Below are 20416 nucleotides of genomic sequence, written 5' to 3'. Positions count from 1 at the left end.
GGAACTTTTTTTTGACAGTTTTTGCCAAGATAAACGTCATTCAAAGCGATTGATATTTGAAGGACGAGTTTTCTGGTCAAATTTTTAACTCCTAGTTATTCCACAGTAGGACAGTTAAGTGGTTCAAAGCAAAGTGTCAAATAATTATGAAGATTTCATGTTGCTGCTGCATCAACTATTGTCTACAAGGAATAACATGGCCAGAAATTATACAATTGGAAAGGAATTCGGAAGACTGGGATTCATGGCATGGCTGTCTATGGGTGTAACATGTATTGGTGGTGTTATGTATCTTGTTGTTGCTGATGATGATGGTGATGATGATGATGATGATGATGATGATGATGATGATGATGATGATGATAATGATAATGATGGTGATGGTGATGATGTTATGATGGTGATGATGATGATGATGATGATGATGATGATGATGATGATGATGATGATGATGATGATGATGATGATGATGGGATGTAATTTTTGAAAGAACAATACCAAATCAAGATGATAAAGTACATCACTATAAAAGTGTCTCCATACCTTTTTGTTGAGTGGAAGTTCCGTGTATCGGACTGTCAGCATCTGTAACCTGGAAGGTGATCATTGTATTCATTACTACAGCATTTAAAAACCAACATTGACACAGGGAAAGACATTGGGTCGTGATAGAAGTCGTCAATGGGACATTTAAAGAAAACAGCAACTCAATCAATTGTAACTTACGTGTTTAAAACGGTATTTTGTCTGGGTGATTCTTTAATGCTAAAATTGGAATGGATGGTCAAAAATAACGAGGGCTGACTTTGCGTGTTTTATAAAGTAAAAAATACAACATCGCCTATTTAGATGACAAAACTGTGTCGCCTTACAATGAAAAATTACGTTTTTAAAAATTTTGGCCAGATAATTAATCTCTCAAATATCGATTGATTAAAATGACCCTAAAGTTGTCAAAAATCTCAAACCTGGGACTTCGCAAAGTCTTACCTAATGTTCTGCCATTTTATTAAAGAACACAGTCTGTGCTGTTTGATTATCATTGCATATACTGTGTTTTTAAAAAACAGCGCCAGGGTTCCAGGTGTGAGAGTTTTTGACAAGATTATTTTAATTCATCGTTATTTGAAGGACGAGTTTTCTGGCCAAAACGTTAAACACGTGTTTATTATTTGCATCTGGAGGGGGGTGGGGGGGGGGGAGGGGCGGGGGTGGTCCAGAGTATGGTTGAACCACAGAGTCATTAAGTAGTTTATTTCCGCCATGGCTTGAACTATAATCTCACATTCAAGGTCATCTTTAGTTTCAAATCCATTTCAGACTTGAAACCAGTTTGAGTGGATGGGACACAATTGACAGTTGAGGCCATTTTGACATAGAATTGGCAAGGCCAGGCAATCACAGGAGTCCAACACCAACATTGTCCGAACCCAATGAAGGTTCAATGATATTCCAGACCATTAAAGACTAGTTTTCAAAAACTTCCCAACTCCGCTTTTTTTTTTTTCTTCCAATTTTGAGACATTTAGGATTATTTTCCCTACAATATCTCTTTCGGTTTATTACTTTATCACGATTAAACTTCCAATTCACACAAATCTGGGGAAATTCGTGTGTCATTTGATGCTTAAAATAAAGTTTACGTTTCAATTTATCTTATGGATGGAAAATCTTTAAAAATGAGAGAAATCGACTTGACGAGTTTTGTAAAACCAGCCTTGAATGGTTTTCATCCACGTCCAATGTAACCGTCCGAATCAATCAATCAAACGTGTGTCGTGTGCAAACTCAGACAGCAAACGAAGTACAGTGCAACCCCTGGATAACGTTGTCGTTATCCAGGGGTGTCGTTATCCAGGGGTGTCGTTATTCAGAGGTTGTCGTTATCCAGGAGTGTCGTTATCCAGAGGTTGCACTGTACACTGACAGTGTGCTTGTCCTTGGAATCTACAACTGTGAACTGTTCCCTATTCGATCTCTGTTATCTAACTTTTTCTTGGGTAGCTTGCTTGTAAATTTAGAAGGTTTTTCACAATCTCATTTTCTTTCTTTTTACTGGCACTGAAATGACCTAAACGTGTCACAAGCGCCGTAAAACCCTTAAAAACAAACCAAGTCAGCCATGACGAGTGAGAGCCACGTCTTGGCTACTGACATTGGACCCAACTGACATTCCTTACACAATACAATTTGCTCTCAAAGAAAGATGGTGGAAAATGGTGCTTGTGTCCCTGATGACAGGGGATGAATGTGTCCCTGATGACAGGGGATGAATGTGTCCCTGATGACAGGGGATGAATGTGTCCCTGATGACAGGGGATGAATGTGTCCCTGATGACCGGGGATGAATGTGTCCCTGATGACCGGGGATGAATGTGTCCCTGATGACAGGGGATGAATGTGTCCCTGATGACCGGGGATGAATGTGTCCCTGATGACAGGGGATGAATGTGTCCCTGATGACAGGGGATGAATGTGTCCCTGATGACAGGGGGTGAAGGATTTACAAGATTGCCAGAGGGAAAGGGAGAGAAATAAAATAGAAGGATTCCCGCTTACATTTTAATAGAAATTTCAGTTTGTTTTGATTTGTTTGGATTTTGGAGTTTGTTTGGGTTTTTTCCGTTTTGTTTTGTTTAGTTTGTTCTTGAATTTGTTTTTATTTTTGATTTTTGTTTCGCTTCCGTTTTTTTTGGGTTTTTTTAATGACAAAATTTATCAACAACCCTTCCATCTTTTACAATAGTTAATTTTGATTTCAGTGCGAAATCTAGGTGGGTATTTGCTGGGAAGGTTGCATGCAAGAACTACTTGGTGATGAATAATAATAATAACAATGATAATAATAATAATAATAATAATAATAATAATAATAATAATAATAATAATAATAATAATAATAATAATAATAATAATAATAATAATAATAATAATAATAATAATAATAATAATGAAAGGGTATGACGCTAAACGTATTGTAATGATTATGATTGCATTCCTGGTACGGTAGAATGAATTCTATGGAAATACAATAGGAGTTATTGGGAGGTGGGGGAGGAAGATGATGATGATGATGATGATGATGATGATGATGATGATGATGATGATGATGATGATGATGATGATGATGATGATGATGAAGATGAAGATAATGACGATAATGACGATGACAGCGACGAGGGTATTGACAACTCACCTCCTGTGAAATCAACCCTATTCTGAAGGCAGCTTGACCTTCTTCCGATCCACCAGATACCATTGACAATCCATCAATATTATTGGCAATGCCAGAATCAGCCGTGACCGTTGTATCAGCTCTCGTCAATCTTCCACCGCCTCCTCCCCCATTATCAACACTGTCCTCCCCTTGATTTTCCAAAGAAATAGCAGTTCTCTCCCTTGACAAACCTACCGATGTCCCAGCTCTGTTTAAGGAACTAAAATCTATGCTGGTTTTGTTTTCCACACCGGAAGTCAACTTTGAGGATGCTGTTCCAGCCGTTTGAATTCGATCCGTGTGAGGATCTTTGACATCCAAGGGAATTGTGGGTAGACCAGGAACATCTACATTGACAACCATTTTGTCCAATTCTTTCTTTCCTTCATCCACGGTCCTGGCATTTCCCTCCTTTTCCTTCATCTTGTCATCAACCATTTTGTCTGTCCTATCCTGACTGTACAAATCAACGCCTGGGCTATGGACGGGGGGTTTCTTTTCTGGCACTGCCAAGGTCTGTTCTGTCAACTGTTGAGTCAAGGGTAGTTACGTTCTATGTCAGAAATACTCATGCGTTACTTATAGAGACATGGGACATCCACTAGAATACCAGAGGGGACATGCTGTGCAAAAGAAAGGGATAATAGGGAAGGAAAGTCGTGACGTCACATCTTCTACTGTTTTGGTTCCAAACTCATTGGAAGTGTGTAGTCCTTCGGAGAACTAATTATGAATAGATTACATATTGAAGTACAAAGTGGCATCAATATTTCAGTAGCAGGATGTACAGGCAGATTCTAAGGATTACGTTATGTAAAAGAGTGAGGATGGATGATCTTTATTGACGACCAGGATATATTTAGACTAGAAAATAAGATGCCATCACTCTGACACCAGAAGATGAATTACACAAAGTATGTATTCAGTCCTCCGGAAGAGTGGTTTTACACTTCCAATGAGATAGGAACCAGTTTTTTTTTGACATCACACTTTCCTTCCCAATTATATAATAAAGGGTTTTCGAAATCTTCTTGATATGGAGTTCTAAATACACGTACATATTACACTAAACTTTGACTGGAGTTCAAAACCTTTGTCTGGTGGTTTTCAATTTAACTCTCTCGTTTTAACGATACAACACCAGGACAATCATCAAATTTCTTCACCATTTAATGAACATTTTACTCATAAGATGTGTTTCGTGTTTCACAACTTTTAAAGAGGAGACAAAAGAAATCGATGTTGTTTTCTGTCAAGAGCTTAACAGAAACTTCAAATACAATTTTAAATGAAATGTTTTGTTAAAACTGTTGTATCAATATGAAATATCATATTGTTTATACAAACTGTTATATCGATATGAAATATCCTATCGTTTATACAAACTGTTATATCGATATGAAATATCATGCTACTTATAAAATACAACGGGCTTCACTTTTATTCATGCAATGACTTGGACACTTCATTCCATTTTAAATACGTGATATTAAAATAAGATTTACTGATTTGATTATTTATCAGGCATGCATAAAGTAGAAATAGGCTGGTAGTAATGGAGGCTACAAACTGTAATCATGATAGAAATACTCATATTAATAGAAAGTCATTTGAGATATCAATGCCATAAAATGCTATAGAAAATACAAACAAACAAACAAACAACAACTGAGAGAAACTGATCGAAACCCTCAAAATGCATAAGAAATGAATCAGATATGTATTTGTGTATGTTTGTATGCGTGTGTGTGTAAGTGTGTGTGTGGGGGGGGGGGGGATTATGGTAAACAAAAACACTACCAACAACACAAACCTCTAACGCTTGCATCTGTATGTGTGTGTGTGTGTGTGTGTGTGTGTGCGTGTATGTGTGTGTGTGGGATTGATGGTAAACCAACACACGACCATCACCACAAACCTCTAACGCCTACATCTGTATACATGTGTGTGTGTGTGTGTGTGTGTGTGTATGTGTGTGTGTGTGTATGTGTTGTGTGTGTATGTGTGTGTGTGTGTATGTGTGTGTGGGATTGATGGTAAACCAACACACGACCATCACCACAAACCTCTAACGCCTGCATATGTATGTGTGTGTGTGTATATGTGTGTTTGTGTGTGTGTATGTGTGTGCGTGTATGTGTGTGTGTGCGTGTATGTGTGTGTGGGATTGATGGTAACCCAACACACGACCATCACCACAAACCTCTAACGCCTGCATCTGTACGTGTATATGTGTGTGTATGTGTGTGTGGGTATGTGTGTGTGTATGTGTGTGTATGTGTGTGTGTGTATGTGTGTGTGTGTGTGTGTATGAATGTGGGATTGGTGGTAACCCAAAACACGACCATCACCACAAACCTCTAACGCCTGCATCTGTTTGTGTGTGTGTGTGTGTATGTGTGTGTGTGTGTATGTGTTGTGTGTGTATGTGTGTGTGACCATCACCACAAACCTCTAACGCCTGCATCTGCGTCGATGGAGGAGAGCTCGGCCTGAGTTTTTCTTCGCTGACCTCCATTTTCTTGGACTTGGGCAATTTTCGACTGGTCAGTGACATCTTCTTTTTAGGTGCCCTCTCCTTCCGTGGCGACTGGAATGGAAAAGGAAAGAGAAAAAAAGGATCCCATTGTTATTGTGTGGTGATGGCGGTGTTAGTGTGGAGGATGATTGAAATTATTATTATTATTATTATTATTATTATTATTATTATTATTATTATTATTATTATTATTATTATTATTATTATTATTATTATTATTATTATTATTATTATTATAATAATATTCATTAATATTAGTATCGTCATAATTAATGCCCTTATTAAAGTTTATAACGAATATTTCTCTGTATTCAGTCTGTTTTTTTAGTAATGTATTTATGTATTCATTGTTTTTTGTTATTGGATGAAGAAGGGTCTTGAGCCCGAAACGTTCTGTGTTTGGCATTGTTTTCTTTTTTTTTGTTTAAAGCCGTTTTATTCATTTTTGTTTGTTACCCTAACATAATACCGTCACGGGCTGATGGTGACACTTCATACTTTAAATCTGTTTACCTCAACTTTCTCTGTAACCGTCTCCACCCCTTTAGAAGCGGATGGAGCAGTAGTTAGTCGCGCCGTGTCCATTCCTGCTGGTTTGGCCACTTTCTTTTTCTCCTTCATCAAACTGGCAGCATCGACAGACACGTCGCTGAGCCCAAACTTTTTCCGAGGTGTCGAAGAAACTTCCAGTTTTGTACGTTTTGGTGAAGTTGTGAAATCTGAGAATTTTCCAAAAATAAAATAAAATTTATAATAAAAAACAAACAAAAACAAAACACGAAGGCCTGAAGGGATAAATAATTTATGTTTATTATTACCAGGTTAATCTCAATGTCTCATTAGATGAAGGAAATGGCTTGAAATTTTAAGCCTTGCTAGAGCTGTGACCACTAGATATTTAAAGCACACAGACAGGATATGAAATGTTAAATATTTCCTCATTGCCTCTCACGAAATGGACATCACAACCAATGCATTCGTGAATGGACATCACAACCAATGCCACGAAATGGGCATCACAACCAATGCATACGTGAATGGACATCACAACCAATGCATACGTGAATGGACATCACAACCAATGCCACGAAATGGACATCACAACCAATGCATACGTGAATGGACATCACAACCAATGCATACGTGAATGGACATCACAACCAATGCCACGAAATGGACATCACAACCAATGCATACGTGAATGGACATCACAACCAATGCCACGAAATGGACATCACAACCAATGCATACGTGAATGGACATCACAACCAATGCATACGTGAATGGACATCACAACCAATGCCACGAAATGGACATCACAACCAATGCATACACTGTAATCTTCTTTTTTTAAAAAATAGGTCAAGGTCGCATTTCTTAGATGATTTCTGTTCTTGACAAGTCATTCTAACAGTGAAATAAATTCAAGATCGTTTTCTGAGATAGCTTCTGTTCTTTTCATACTTTTGGTGATTTGATATAAGATGTTGAATTTTGTGCTGACTGTTTTCGAGAAAAGAACAAGAAAAATAGTAAAGAAAAAACCCTGTGAAAAATTAGGAATTGTGAAATACGATAAACCTTTGCCCACAATTCACATATCTTGAAGATTTAAACTGCATTTTACACTGCATAAACTGTTGTGTCCATTTTCATCAACGTCCAGGAATCCAATTTTATTCACAAGGTGACGTGTCTTGCCAAAGTCAGCCCACATTATATGTAATCAACTGTGTTGAACAGTATTATATTGTATGATGTTTGACAGTGAATTTATGGTTACAAAATTTAACCTTAGGTTTGATTTCTATTCGTCATTGTGGAAAATACACACAATTTCTAATTAAGAAATTACGGAACGGGCACCAGTGTAAAATAAAGAACTGAACGAGTGTGCATGAAAGGTGCCAGACAAAGCAAGAAAGAAAAATACAAAAAAACCCCACAAAAAACCACCCCAAAATGTCAGTCGACCTCGACTGGGGATCGAACCTCAGACCTTCTGATTACCGGTCAGACGTGCTACCATTACACGTGTAAGGGTAGAATGGGATTGATCTTTTCCTGTATTTTTCATTCTAGCTTTGTCTGGCACCTTTCATACACACTTGTTCAATTCTTTATCTTACACAATTTCTAACATTGCAAAAAACTGAAAAATCAAATTTCTCATCATTTAAATTTTAAATTGACTTTTCAGTGTTGACTTCATCCAGACATAACACCGTCTAGAGACTTTGTGTCACATATACCAGTCTGACTGTTTACCTGTGGATTTCGACGATTCCAAGAATTTGGAGATTTCATCTGGTTCCTTCGTGGTCACCTGGACTTTCAGGTCAATGAGTTTCTCTTCTACAGGATGGTCAGTCTTCGACACAAATCAAAGCAAAATGGAATCAAATTATGTGTCGTTGATAAATATCACGAAAATAATGGGGATTATTGATTATTAGAATAGCAATAGTAATAACAGCAACAACAACAAATAATAATGATGATAACAACAATAACAATATAATAATAAAAATAATAATAATAATAATAATAATAATAATAATAATAATAATAATAATAATAATAATAATAATAATAATAGTAATAATAATAATAACGATAATGATAATAATAATAATAAATAATAATATAATAATAATAATAATAATAATAATAATAATAATAATAATAATAATAATAATAATAATAATAATAATAATAATAACAATAATTATAATAATAATAATAATAATAATAATAATAATAATAATAATATAATAATAACAATAATAATAATGATAATAATAATAATAACAATAACAACAATAATAATAATAATAATAATAATAATAATAATAATAATAATAATAATAATAATAATAATAATAATAATAATAATAATAATAATAATAATAATCATAATAATAATAATAATAATAATAATAATCATAATAATAATAATAATAGCAATGATTCAAGAATTAGAGAGATTACGTGTCTAACATTGACAATGAGTTACAATAAAACTGATTCATGATCAAACGACAACAAAGAATCGGTGAAGATAAATAAATGTTGTCAACGTATTTACATTCCATGTATGTGTACAGAATACGTTGGACCATACAATTATAATTGAAACAAGATAAATACTTGCAATTACTGAACCAATATTTTTTTAGATAAATAGGAATTTATTCCAGTTCTGTCTGCCCCATTAACGGCAAGCACTTGTGACGTAGCATCTAGGACATGACACCCATTCAAGAAGCTGGGTCACATTACGCCATACTCATTTAAAAGAATTTGGTCAGGAAACTCGTCCTTCAAATGATAATCGATTAGTATGACCCTCGTCTTGTCAAAAACTCTCAAACCTGGGACTTCTTTGAAAACTTCCTGATGAAGTCCCGGGTTTGAGAGTATTGATGAGATGACGGTCACTTTAATCAATCCATATTATATGAAGGACGAGTTTTCTGGTTAAAATTTTCTTTTTTTTTTACTCATAGTGTGATAGATTTGGGGTCAAACGTCTGAATCATGTCTCTATGGACCCAGAGAATCTATTCCAAAACACTAAGGCATCGTGTCCATTGGTCGTACATCTGACACAGACAATCTATTCCAAAACACTAAGGCATCGTGTCCATTGGTCACACGTCTGACACGGACAATCTGCTCGAAATCACTAAGGCATCGTGCCCATTGGTCACACGTCTGACACGGACAAACTGCTCCAAAACACTAAGGCATCGTGTCTATTGGTCTCATGTCTGACACAGACAATCTTCTCCAAAACACTAAGGCATCGTGTCCATTGGTCATACATCTGATACAGACAATCTATTCCAAAACACTAAGGCATCATGTCCATTGGTCACACGTCTGACACAGACAATCTGTTCCAATACACTAAGGCATCGTGTCCATTGGTCACACGTCTGACACAGACAATCTGCTCCAAAACACTAAGGCATCGTGTCTATTGGTCACACGTCTGACACAGACAATCTGCTCCAAAACACTAAGGCATCGTGTCTATTGGTCTCACATCTGACACAGACAATCTGCTCCAAAACACTAAGACATCGTGTCCATTGGTCATACTTCTGACACAGACAATCTGTTCCAAAACACTACGGCATCATGTCCATTGGTCTCATGTCTGACACAGACAATCTGCTCCAAAACACTAAGGCATCGTGTCCATTGGTCTCATGTCTGACACAGACAATCTGCTCCAAAACACTAAGGCATCGTATCCATTGGTCACACTTCTGATACAGACAATCTGCTCCAAAACACTAAGGCATTGTGTCCATTGGTCTCATGTCTGACAGACAATCTGCTCCAAATCACTAAGGCATCGTGTCCATCGGTCTCACCTCTTTTTCATCCTCACTATCAGACAATGCCGTCGGTGTGGGGGGACTGGATGACTCAGGCGTGGGACCCGGGGATTCCCCAAAAACAGGAAATTCAAACTTCAACGGGATAACGATCTCTTTCTGTTTTTTAGCTGGTTTTCCATCAACGTCTTCGATGTTTGCTTCCTCCACACTGGTAATCACGCCCTCTTCAAAGTCCTCGACCTTCAACAGTCCTTGCTTCAGCATCTTTCGTCTCTTTCTAGCTTGAACTTAAAAGATAGAAAAATACAAAAGTTAAAAAAAAACATTCAAGAAACGTGAAATTCGATCATGGCTTTTGTAATTACTTAACACATCTGTTATCTATAATTGGGTGGAATTGAGGACAACTTGACTCTCCCATAATTTTTCAAAACTCAACTGTTCGCTGACTGAAAAAGAGAATGTCCCAAGCCAAGTTTATTTCAGCATGGAATTTCTGTGTTTTATGCTAACCTTTTTGTTTTTACCTTGAGCATTTACATAGCGCAATATCCACTAAACGTGCTCAAAGTGATTTACTAGGGATCCGTGACTAACAGCAACATTTAACATGTAGGGCATGACGTGATGCCTGTTGGGCAATATTACATTTGTTTTTTCAGACAGAGACAATGCTGCTAATGGTAGGTACTCCATTTACACCTGAATAAGTTGAGACGATTTGAGTACAGAGCAGGACTCAAACCCTGGACTATTCAGTATGAAGTCGAATCTCATACCACAATCTTCCATTTCTGCAGCATAAAAGACAGAAGCGATTGCTTGCCACCGTTTAGACAAGATGATAGTCTATTTCAAACTAGATTTACCAGACCAAGATGCCCAATCACAGGTGAGTGGAAGTGAGGGTCAGAGAAAAGTCTTGACCTCATATTTATTTGTGAGTTAAGGCATTGCACTGACTTGGGCGGTCTGCCTGACTTATAAATACGAAGTATTTACATTCATGTCAAAATGTGTCTGATTCTCCCAATACAGTAATACGTGGAAATGGACCCGATGGGAACAATTGAATGGCATTTAGCCTTTACATTTTGAGATAGACCGAATGTCTTCACCAAGGAAATCAATAATCGTCTCTTAAAGTTCAATAAACTGATGCTTTCTAAAACTTTTATTTTTACTTTTACCTTAATTGTCTTCATGGAGTTCAGTCTGACATAATATTTGATACAGCACACAACACCAGCCTAACACAGTACACAGTACATTATGCATCATACAATAATAATAATAATAATAATAATAATAATATATAATAATAATAATAAATAATAATAATATAATAATAATAATAATAATAATAATAATAATAATAATAATAATAATAATAATAATAATAATAATTAATAATAATAATAATAATAATATTAATATAATAATAATATAATAATAATAATAATAATAATAATAATAATAATAATAATAATAATAATAATAATAATAATAATAATAATAATAATAATAATAATAATAATAATAATAATAATAAAAAGCATATTTGTATAACACCAGACTAAACCACTACATAATACACGGATGTATAAAAAGCACAACATCTAAATCGAGCTTAAAGTAAAATGAACAATAACAAAGGTTAGTGGAATAATAAACACTTTGACATGTCGTATAAGACTAACTAGAAAGCTTCTATAAAACTACATCAAAAAGACAACACTTATATTTAAACATGATTTACAATGAGTCAGCTTTGTAAAATGAAATACAAAAATAAATGACAAAAGTGGGTGCGAGACAAAGACATTTGCTGGTTTTGAAATAAAGGCACCGGTGTGAGATAAAGATGTGAAAATGTGTATGAAACAGTGTCAGACAAATTATGGAGAAGGCACTGGTGTGAGATAGGAATATGAAATAATGTGTATGAAACAGTATCAGACAAATTATGGAGTAGGCACTGGTGTGAGATAGAAATATGAAATAATGTGTATGAAACAGTGTCAGACAAATTATGGAGAAGGCACTGGTGTGAGATAGAAATATGAAATAGTGTGTATGAAACAGTATCAGACAAATTATGGAGAAGGCACTGGTGTGAGATAGAAATATGAAATAGTGTGTATGAAACAGTGTCGGACAAATTATGGAGAAGGCACTGGTGTGAGATAGAAATATGAAATAATGTGTATGAAACAGTATCAGACAAATTATGGAGAAGGCACTGGTGTGAGATAGAAATATGAAATAGTGTGTGTGAAACAGTGTCAGACAAATTATGGAGAAGGCACTGGTGTGAGATAGAAATATGAAATAGTGTGTGTGAAACAGTGTCAGACAAATTATGGAGTAGACACTGGTGTGAGATAGAAATATGAAATAATGTGTATGAAACAGTGTCAGACATAGCTAGAAAGAAAAATACATGAAGAAAAATCTGTCTGTCCCGAGACAAGCTGATTTGTTGGGATGTTTTGTTTTCTTGTAATTTCCTCTCTGCTTGTCTCACACTGTTTCACAAACACATTTTTACAAAGACAATAAATCCTTATAAAAATCCTCCCTCAACCGATATTCAAATCAATGAACAGAAAAGGCAACAATGGAGTTCAATAAAAGATGACGAGAATTTGACAATAAAAAACCGTTGTCATTAAATTAACATGAAATGTAAGAAAGACTCGACACGAAATTATTTTTAAAGTATAAAATACTTTTATGATGTTAAAATATTTAGGTAAATAAAAAGAACACAACAGCAAAAATAATAAGGTGTCTGTGAACTAAAATTGATGACAATAAATAAATAGAAACGATAAACTAAATACTAATGGGTCTATTCTATTTCTATCCATGATACCATTTCTATGCGTATTGTCCAGGGCTAGTTGGTGCCTCATGTCTTCGTCCCCGGATTGGTCTGAAGGAAAGGATTCTTTGTTATGTTTTGATGGAGTGTGAAAGGTTATAGGTGTGTAAATCAATAGAACGCATTCATTATCATACTGTGCTCTTCAATGTCTTTATCTGGTTTATTCATATATACAACGCCACTACCACATTATCTCATTCGTCTGTTGTGTTTCATTCATCCTGTTTTGTTAATAAAGGGGAATACCGAAATGTGCATTTTATCTGTTTTCGTACGTTAAATTGAAGCTTACATTCAATTTCCCATTATTATTTACCAGCAAAAGGAGAATTACCATTCACTGAAGATTTTATACAATTGTGTGGAGACTTTCTCCATTATTGTGTTATTGAGTTAAAAGATAAATGTTTAATAGTTGATCAAATTTTTAGTTGTTGGTAACATCTAGGATTTCTGGTAGGAGAGTGTTCCATTTCTTGATGGTTCTTGGGAAGAAACTGTTTTTTTATGTGTTGGTTTCTGTGTGTGTTGGAAATGTGAACTTACTGCTATGATAATTTCTTGTGGATGTACAGTGTTGTTTTTTGTGAAATATCGTGGTAGAGTTCCAGCTGTTTTGTTGGAATGTACTGTTCTGTGTGTTGGAAATATGAACTTACTGCTATGATAATTTCTTGTGAATGTACAGTGTTGTTTTGTGAAATACTGTGGTAGAGTTACTGCTGTTTTGTTGGAATGTACTGTTCTGTGGAGAAGTTGGAGGCCTTTTTCTGTCCGCCTAAACTCCAGCGTTTTCCACTGCAGCAATTTCAGAGCGTCAGTAACACATCCTGGTTCTTGCAAGTAACTGTTGGTGACAAACCTCGCAGCACCCCGCAGCTGCCCTTTGAACTTGTTCAATTTCCTACTAGCGTGTATTCCAATATGAGTCTGACTAAAGCATTGTCGTTTTTGTTGTTTTTGTAGTTTTTGTTGTTGTTGTTGTTTTTGTTTGTGTGGCTATGTGGTCTTGTAGTATGATACTCGCTTTCGGATCGGAAGGTCCTGGGTTCAAGCCGTGCATAGTTGAGTCCTTGGAAAAGGCTCTTTACTCATATTCTCTCACCGTACTCAAGTGTAAAATGAGTACCTGGCCGTGAACAGCGCTGTCTCTGTCGGAAAAAAATTGTAATATGGCCCAACTGGCATCATGTCCCATTCTACATGTTACGTGTTGGTCAGGGATCCCTTGTAAAGCGCTTTGAGCATGTTAAGTGTTTATTGCGCTATTTAAAAAAGCTAAATAAAGCTCAATTGCTGTTGCTGTTGTTTTTGTTGTTGTTGTTTTTGTTGTTGTTGTTGTTGTTGTTGTTGTTGTTGTTGTTGTTGTTTGTTTACTTTTTGAATTAATACTAATCCGCTGTCTTCTATATGATAAATCCAGACAAATGTTCACACTGGATGTGCCCAATATGTAAACATTATGACCAAAAATCACAACAAGAAACAAATTGGTTTTGCCAGACCAGGTCAGATCTCTCCACAAATACTAGGCCAGCAATTTGCCTTGGAGGAAATCAAAACATAAATCTTCGTTTCCCATTTTTACGACCGTTTGAAAGACCCATCAGGTGCGTCCCTTAAATCGTTTGATCCGTCTACAGAAAAGGGTATAAAATATGAATTAATTCATTGCCATTCAACTCTTTCTTGTGGAGTAATCAACACAGGTCGTCTACCAATACTAAAAGTCGTTGTGAAATTAAACGGTGTTTTATTGCATCATTTCCTGATATTATTCTAAAATCTATAATATTTTAAAACCCAATGATGTGGAAATTTCATGAGGGACATTAAAAGAAATTTGATACGAGATACATTGCTCAATTGAGTTGTTTTTTTCAAGTTTTTATCTATTTTTAAATAATTTCTTTGTTTTTATAAGCATATTTTAGTTTCTTTTTATTTGTTTTGGTTTTTAATTTATTTATTTTTTATTTAAATGGTTTTTAAATCTTAAAATTTTAGAAATAATTTACCTTTCTCGTCTAGATGGGCTAGAGTCTTTTTCATCTGTTTCAAAAGGTCATATTTGCTGACCTCTGACCCTAAGGTAAGGTCAATCTGAGAGAGATCACTACGGGGAGTTGAGACAGGAGACAGGTAGATGTCCGTAGGCGCCATGGATGCTTCAGACTCCTCATCGGATTCCTGTGGAAAAACAAGTGGAAATTCTTACCTACAAATCCACACCAGACATGCCAACTGCAATGAACATTTCATAGAGATACGAACTTTTTGGTCCCAAGTGACAATTGCATAAAGACCTTTAATTAAAAAACTTCTTGAAAACAAAGTGTTGTTGCCATAGCTAGGACATGAAGGAGTTCAAAGCGTTCATTTAATGTAATTAAACACAAATTGGCCATTTTTTAAAATACTTATTATCATTATTATCATCATCATCATCTAACTGCACACATTGTTCTGACAAAATAAAAAACCCAATTTATATCCATGTTTGTGTCCATTCACTGCTGTCGATCTGGTTTTTAAGTTATGTATTTATGCATGTATTGTTTTTTTTTTGCTGTTGACTGAAGAAGGGTTTTGAGCCCAAAACATTCCATATTTGGTATTCTGTTCTTTTTTCAAAATGTTATATTCATTTGTGTTTCTTACTTTTACAGTCCACAACTTGTAGCAGCCTTAGAATGACTTTGACTGACAGACTGGATTTACAGCCAAAGACTATGAGATGTGGCTTGAGTTTATTTCTTGTATCGAAGAGAAACCAAAATGGCTCCTTCACCGGTTTACTGTCGCACTCTGGAAAAACAAGTATTTGAAAATTTGGCCAGAAAACACGTCCTTCAAATATCAATCGATGAAAATGACCCTCATCTTGGCAAAAACTCTCAAACCTGGGATTTCCTTGAAGACTTTGCAATGTCCCAGGTTTGAGAGCTTTTGACAAGATGAGAATCATGTACGTTGATCGATATTTGAAGGACGAGTTTTCTGGCCAACTTTTCAAATGCGTGATTTTCCAGAGGACGACAGTTGACTGGTTAAGGAGCAAAATATCAACCCGATCATTTCAATCTTCAAGTCAATTTCCACCACCTGCTCCACCCCCATATAACACTAGTTTAATGTGACAGGTCACACAATAAAGTTCTGGACTGTGGAAAACAATTTACTTCTTCTTTCACAGGCTCTGGCTCCAGCTTGACTTTTCCCTCCAGGAAATCTTTGGAAAACTCTATGTCGAATGGCACCTGAGGAAAAAGGAAAGAAAATGGGAAAATCAAAACAAAATAAAAAATGAATAAATAAATAAATTCCTTTTAATTCTGCCACAGGGAAAATTGTCCATACGGTCAATCCTAATAAATGACCAAAAATAATCCTGGCTGTAATAGAATAGAAAAAATTTTTATTCTCTATTGTCTTCTGGCACTTTTCTACTCACTTCATATCTTGTTGTTACCAACATAAGTGCCTGCTCCACTCACTTTTCTGAATTAAAAATTCACCCCATACACCGGAGCATACTCAATGTCTCAATCGTTTCTATGTTATATGTTTGTGATGAGAATATTGGCTATTAAGCTTAACTGCTGGTCAAAATTACTTCGCGATGGTGGTGAAAGAATCGGCGGTCTCAAGAAGTGGGTGAGAGAGGGATCTAGAAATGACTTTGAGTTTGAAACGAATATTTTATTGTGTTCGTGGATAGCTCACACGGTAGAGCCACGCTCTCACCTGCCAGGCGGAGTTGTCGTACCAATAAGGTCGCAGGTTCAAACCCCACCACCGCCGCGAAAAAAAATTTTATTCTCTATTGTCTTCTGGCACTTTTCTACTCACTTCATATCTTGTTGTTACCAACATAAGTGCCTGCTCCACTCACTTTTCTGAAATTAAAAATTCACCCCATACACCGGAGCATACTCAATGTCTCAATCGTTTCTATGTTATATGTTTGTGATGAGAATATTGGCTATTAAGCTTAACTGCTGGTCAAAATTACTTCGCGATGGTGGTGAACGAATCGGCGGTCTCAAGAAGTGGGTGAGAGAGGGATCTAGAAATGACTTTGAGTTTGAAACGAATATTTTATTGTGTTCGTGGATAGCTCACACGGTAGAGCCACGCTCTCACCTGCCAGGCGGAGTTGTCGTACCAATAAGGTCGCAGGTTCAAACCCCACCACCGCCGCGAAAAAAATTTTTATTCTCTATTGTCTTCTGGCACTTTTCTACTCACTTCATATCTTGTTAATAGGCCACCTTACGTCATTGTAGTTTTTTAGTCCAAGGGACATAATCATAGTTGAAATTGTTTGTATATGATGATTATGGATTATGTCCCCTGATAAGACAGGAAGTTGATAATCAAAGTTTGTCTCATACCAACTTCAATGTGTATGTACTTTCCATCCATTACCCTGGTGTCAACCGCATTGCAGTATTTCAAACAGAGAGCAATAGGGGCTAAATTTCCATGCTTATAAAAACAGACAAGGAGTTGACAGTAGGGCTAAAACCTGGAACCTCAAAGTATAAGTGCAATGCGTAATCCCCTTGGCCACCTTGCCACCAAAACAAATAAAGTTAAGATGCTCTTTATAAAATTACATTATCTTTTCTTTCTTTTTAGAAACTCTTATCTATTCCTCCATTTAAAAACCAAGAATGAAAATTTAGTTGTTTTGTCGGATTTTGAAAAATGTTTTTAAATTCATTGCTCTTGGAATACAATGATAAGTTGGGTTTATTTATGACACGTTTCACTACAGCATCAATAGTAACAGTCGCCTGGGTGTTCTATGAAGGAATACAGATAATCCATCAAACACGATGTCTGATGTCAACAAGTATGTCCATGTTGACCAAGTGAGTTTATTTCCGACTACAAAAATGTTTAAAATATCTTTTTACACCCAATCCCAATATTTCTATCCTGATGAATTTCGTGGAAATAAAAAAGAAAAATTATTTTTCTTAAAATTGAACAATCATTAGCACATATCCACTAAACGTGCTCAAATCGCTTTACAAGGGTTCCCTCACCAACAGCAACACTTAATATGTAGGATGAGATAGGACAGGTGTTAGGTGATATTATAATTTTTTCTGACATAGGCAGAGCTGTTAACAGCCAGGTACTCATTTTACACCTGAGTATGATGAGAGAATGTAAGTAAAGTGCCTTTTGCAAGGTTCAACTTTGCCCCGCTCAGAGTGGGACTCAAACCCTGATCTTCCGATCTGAAAGCGAATGTCACACCACTAGACCACATCGCCGCACAAGGAAGTTAAAGGTAACAAATAAACAAAAATGTATGTTAAAAACAGGTTTGTAAATCCCACGAATAAGAAAGATGAAATTTTCTAAATTGAATGTTCCTTACAAGATAATTGTCCAGAGTGATTGGGTCAGGATTTGGAGTGACCCCTTCATACAGGACAGCTGGGTCTTCACATATAAACGATTCTGTAGAACAGAACAACAATAACAGATGTCACATATAAAATATAAGTCAAAGTCATACAAAGCTGTTAGAAGCTGTGGACTGCAAAAAGTAATAAACAAACATGAATAAAACAGCTTTAAAAAATAGAGCAAAAAAACAACCACAGAACGTTTTGGGCTCAAAACCCTTCTTCAGCCAACAACAAAAAACAATGAAAACATAAATACATAACTTTTTACACATTGAATGTAGAAAAGAAAAGCATTTCAAATTTCAACATCAACTATGAAAGAATTGTAAATAAAAATAAATATTTATTTAACGCATTTCCACAGATCTACCAGGCTTAATGAGATCTTCAATGTTTTAGTTACTTCCCCAGACGGACACACTGGATCATAACTCCATTTCATACAGCACTTGTCAACTGTTAGGCGCTGTTTTTGTACTGCGCCATTTTTGTACTAACACTGATACAATACCGTCTTAAGTCAGGTACTCATTAACACCTGAGTCATTTACAATTCAGATTTGACAGGATGCAGTAACAAATTTATTTCAAATTATAATCATCCACATAATTTTAAAAAAATTAAATTCCCTTCAATTCTAGTCACCTCCATTGGTCTTGGAGTTGGAGGACAAATATTTTGTCAAAATAATTCAAAAAGCATGGCCTTCAAAAGTCCTCATTTCTGTAAAGTATCAAAAGCATTTCACTGATTTGTTATATCTAATTTATATCCAGCTTTAATGGAGCTACTTCAGTTGATGGATTTTCATTTTTTTAAAAAATAAATCACCATATCATCTATATAGAATTTATCAACTCCCTCCATTGTCTCGTTCAAGCCTGTCTTGTTTACCTTTGTCAAAAGCATCCACGTCTGACTCGGGCACTGTCAACTGAGGACAAACTGGGGAAAAAAACAAGTTATTTCTTGAATACTTCGATCAATGAACATTCTTCAATATTATCTTTGGGTTTTATAGATGCAATGAGCATTCTTCAATATTATCTTTGGGTTTTATAGATGCAATGAGAATTCTTCAATATCATCTTTGGGTTTTATAGTGGTAATGAGCATTCTTCAATATTATCTTTGGGTTTTATAGTGGTAATGAGCATTCTTCAATATTATCTTTGGGTTTTATAGTGGTAATGAGCATTCTTCAATATTATCTTTGAGTTTTATAGAGGCAATGAGCATTCTTCAATATTATTTTTGGGTTGGTAATGATCATTCTTCAATATTATCTTTGGGTTTTATAGTGGTAATGAGCATTCTTCAATATTATTATTGGGTTTCTTAGTGGTAATGAGCATTCTTCAATATTATTTTTGGGTTTCATAGTGGTAATGAGCATTCTTCAATATTATTTTTGGGTTTTATAGTGGTAATGAGCATTCTTCAATATCATCTTTGGGTTTTATAGTGGTAATGAGCATTCTTCAATATTATTTTTGGGTTTTATAGTGGTAATGATCATTCTTCAATATTATTTTTGGGTTTCATTGTGGCAATGAGCATTCTTCAATTTCAATATCATTTTTGGGTTTCTTAGTGGTAATGAGCATTCTTCAATATTATCTTTGGGTTTTATAGTGGTAATGAGCATTCTTCAATATTATCTTTGGGTTTTATAGTGGTAATGAGCATTCTTCAATATTATCTTTGGGTTTTATAGAGGCAATGAGCATTCTTCAATATTATTTTTGGGTTGGTAATGATCATTCTTCAATAATTATTTTGGGTTTCGTTGTGGCAATGAGCATTCTTCAATATCATTTTTGGGTTTCTTAGTGGTAATGAGCATTCTACAATATTATTTTTGGGTTTCATAGTGGTAATGAGCATTCTTCCATATTATTTTTGGGTTTTATAGTGGTAATGAGCATTCTTCAATATCATCTTTGGGTTTTATAGTGGTAATGAGCATTCTTCAATATTATTTT

General features: G+C 35.4%; 1 protein-coding gene across 7 annotated transcripts in view; it reads right to left on the bottom strand.

Moving 5' to 3' along the window:
- The window catches only part of LOC144975246 (uncharacterized), a 78102-nt gene that overhangs the window by 38815 nt on the left and 18871 nt on the right, over positions 1-20416 (bottom strand). For 4 of the 7 annotated variants that reach the window (XM_078919148.1, XM_078919150.1, XM_078919151.1 and 1 more), the window contains exons 18-27: positions 19326-19376; positions 18397-18479; positions 16181-16258; positions 15017-15188; positions 10142-10395; positions 8025-8127; positions 6270-6475; positions 5670-5807; positions 3197-3745; positions 544-592 (exon numbers count right to left, since the gene is read on the bottom strand). In XM_078919148.1, the coding sequence (XP_078775274.1) occupies positions 544-592; positions 3197-3745; positions 5670-5807; positions 6270-6475; positions 8025-8127; positions 10142-10395; positions 15017-15188; positions 16181-16258; positions 18397-18479; positions 19326-19376 (1683 nt within the window). Of the gene's footprint in view, positions 1-543; positions 593-3196; positions 3746-5669; positions 5808-6269; positions 6476-8024; positions 8128-10141; positions 10396-12986; positions 13047-15016; positions 15189-16180; positions 16259-18396; positions 18480-19325; positions 19377-20416 lie in introns of all 7 variants that reach the window. The other 3 variants (XM_078919152.1, XM_078919147.1, XM_078919149.1) reach the window with 1 other exon arrangement.

The sequence above is a fragment of the Berghia stephanieae genome, chromosome 6 (genome assembly GCF_034508935.2).
Source record: "Berghia stephanieae isolate SIO BIC M18660-M18661 chromosome 6, UCSD_Bste_1.3, whole genome shotgun sequence".
NCBI classification, from domain to species: domain Eukaryota; kingdom Metazoa; phylum Mollusca; class Gastropoda; order Nudibranchia; family Aeolidiidae; genus Berghia; species Berghia stephanieae.
Note: the sequence above shows the minus strand (reverse complement) of the source record. Positions and strands in the feature narration are given on the sequence as shown.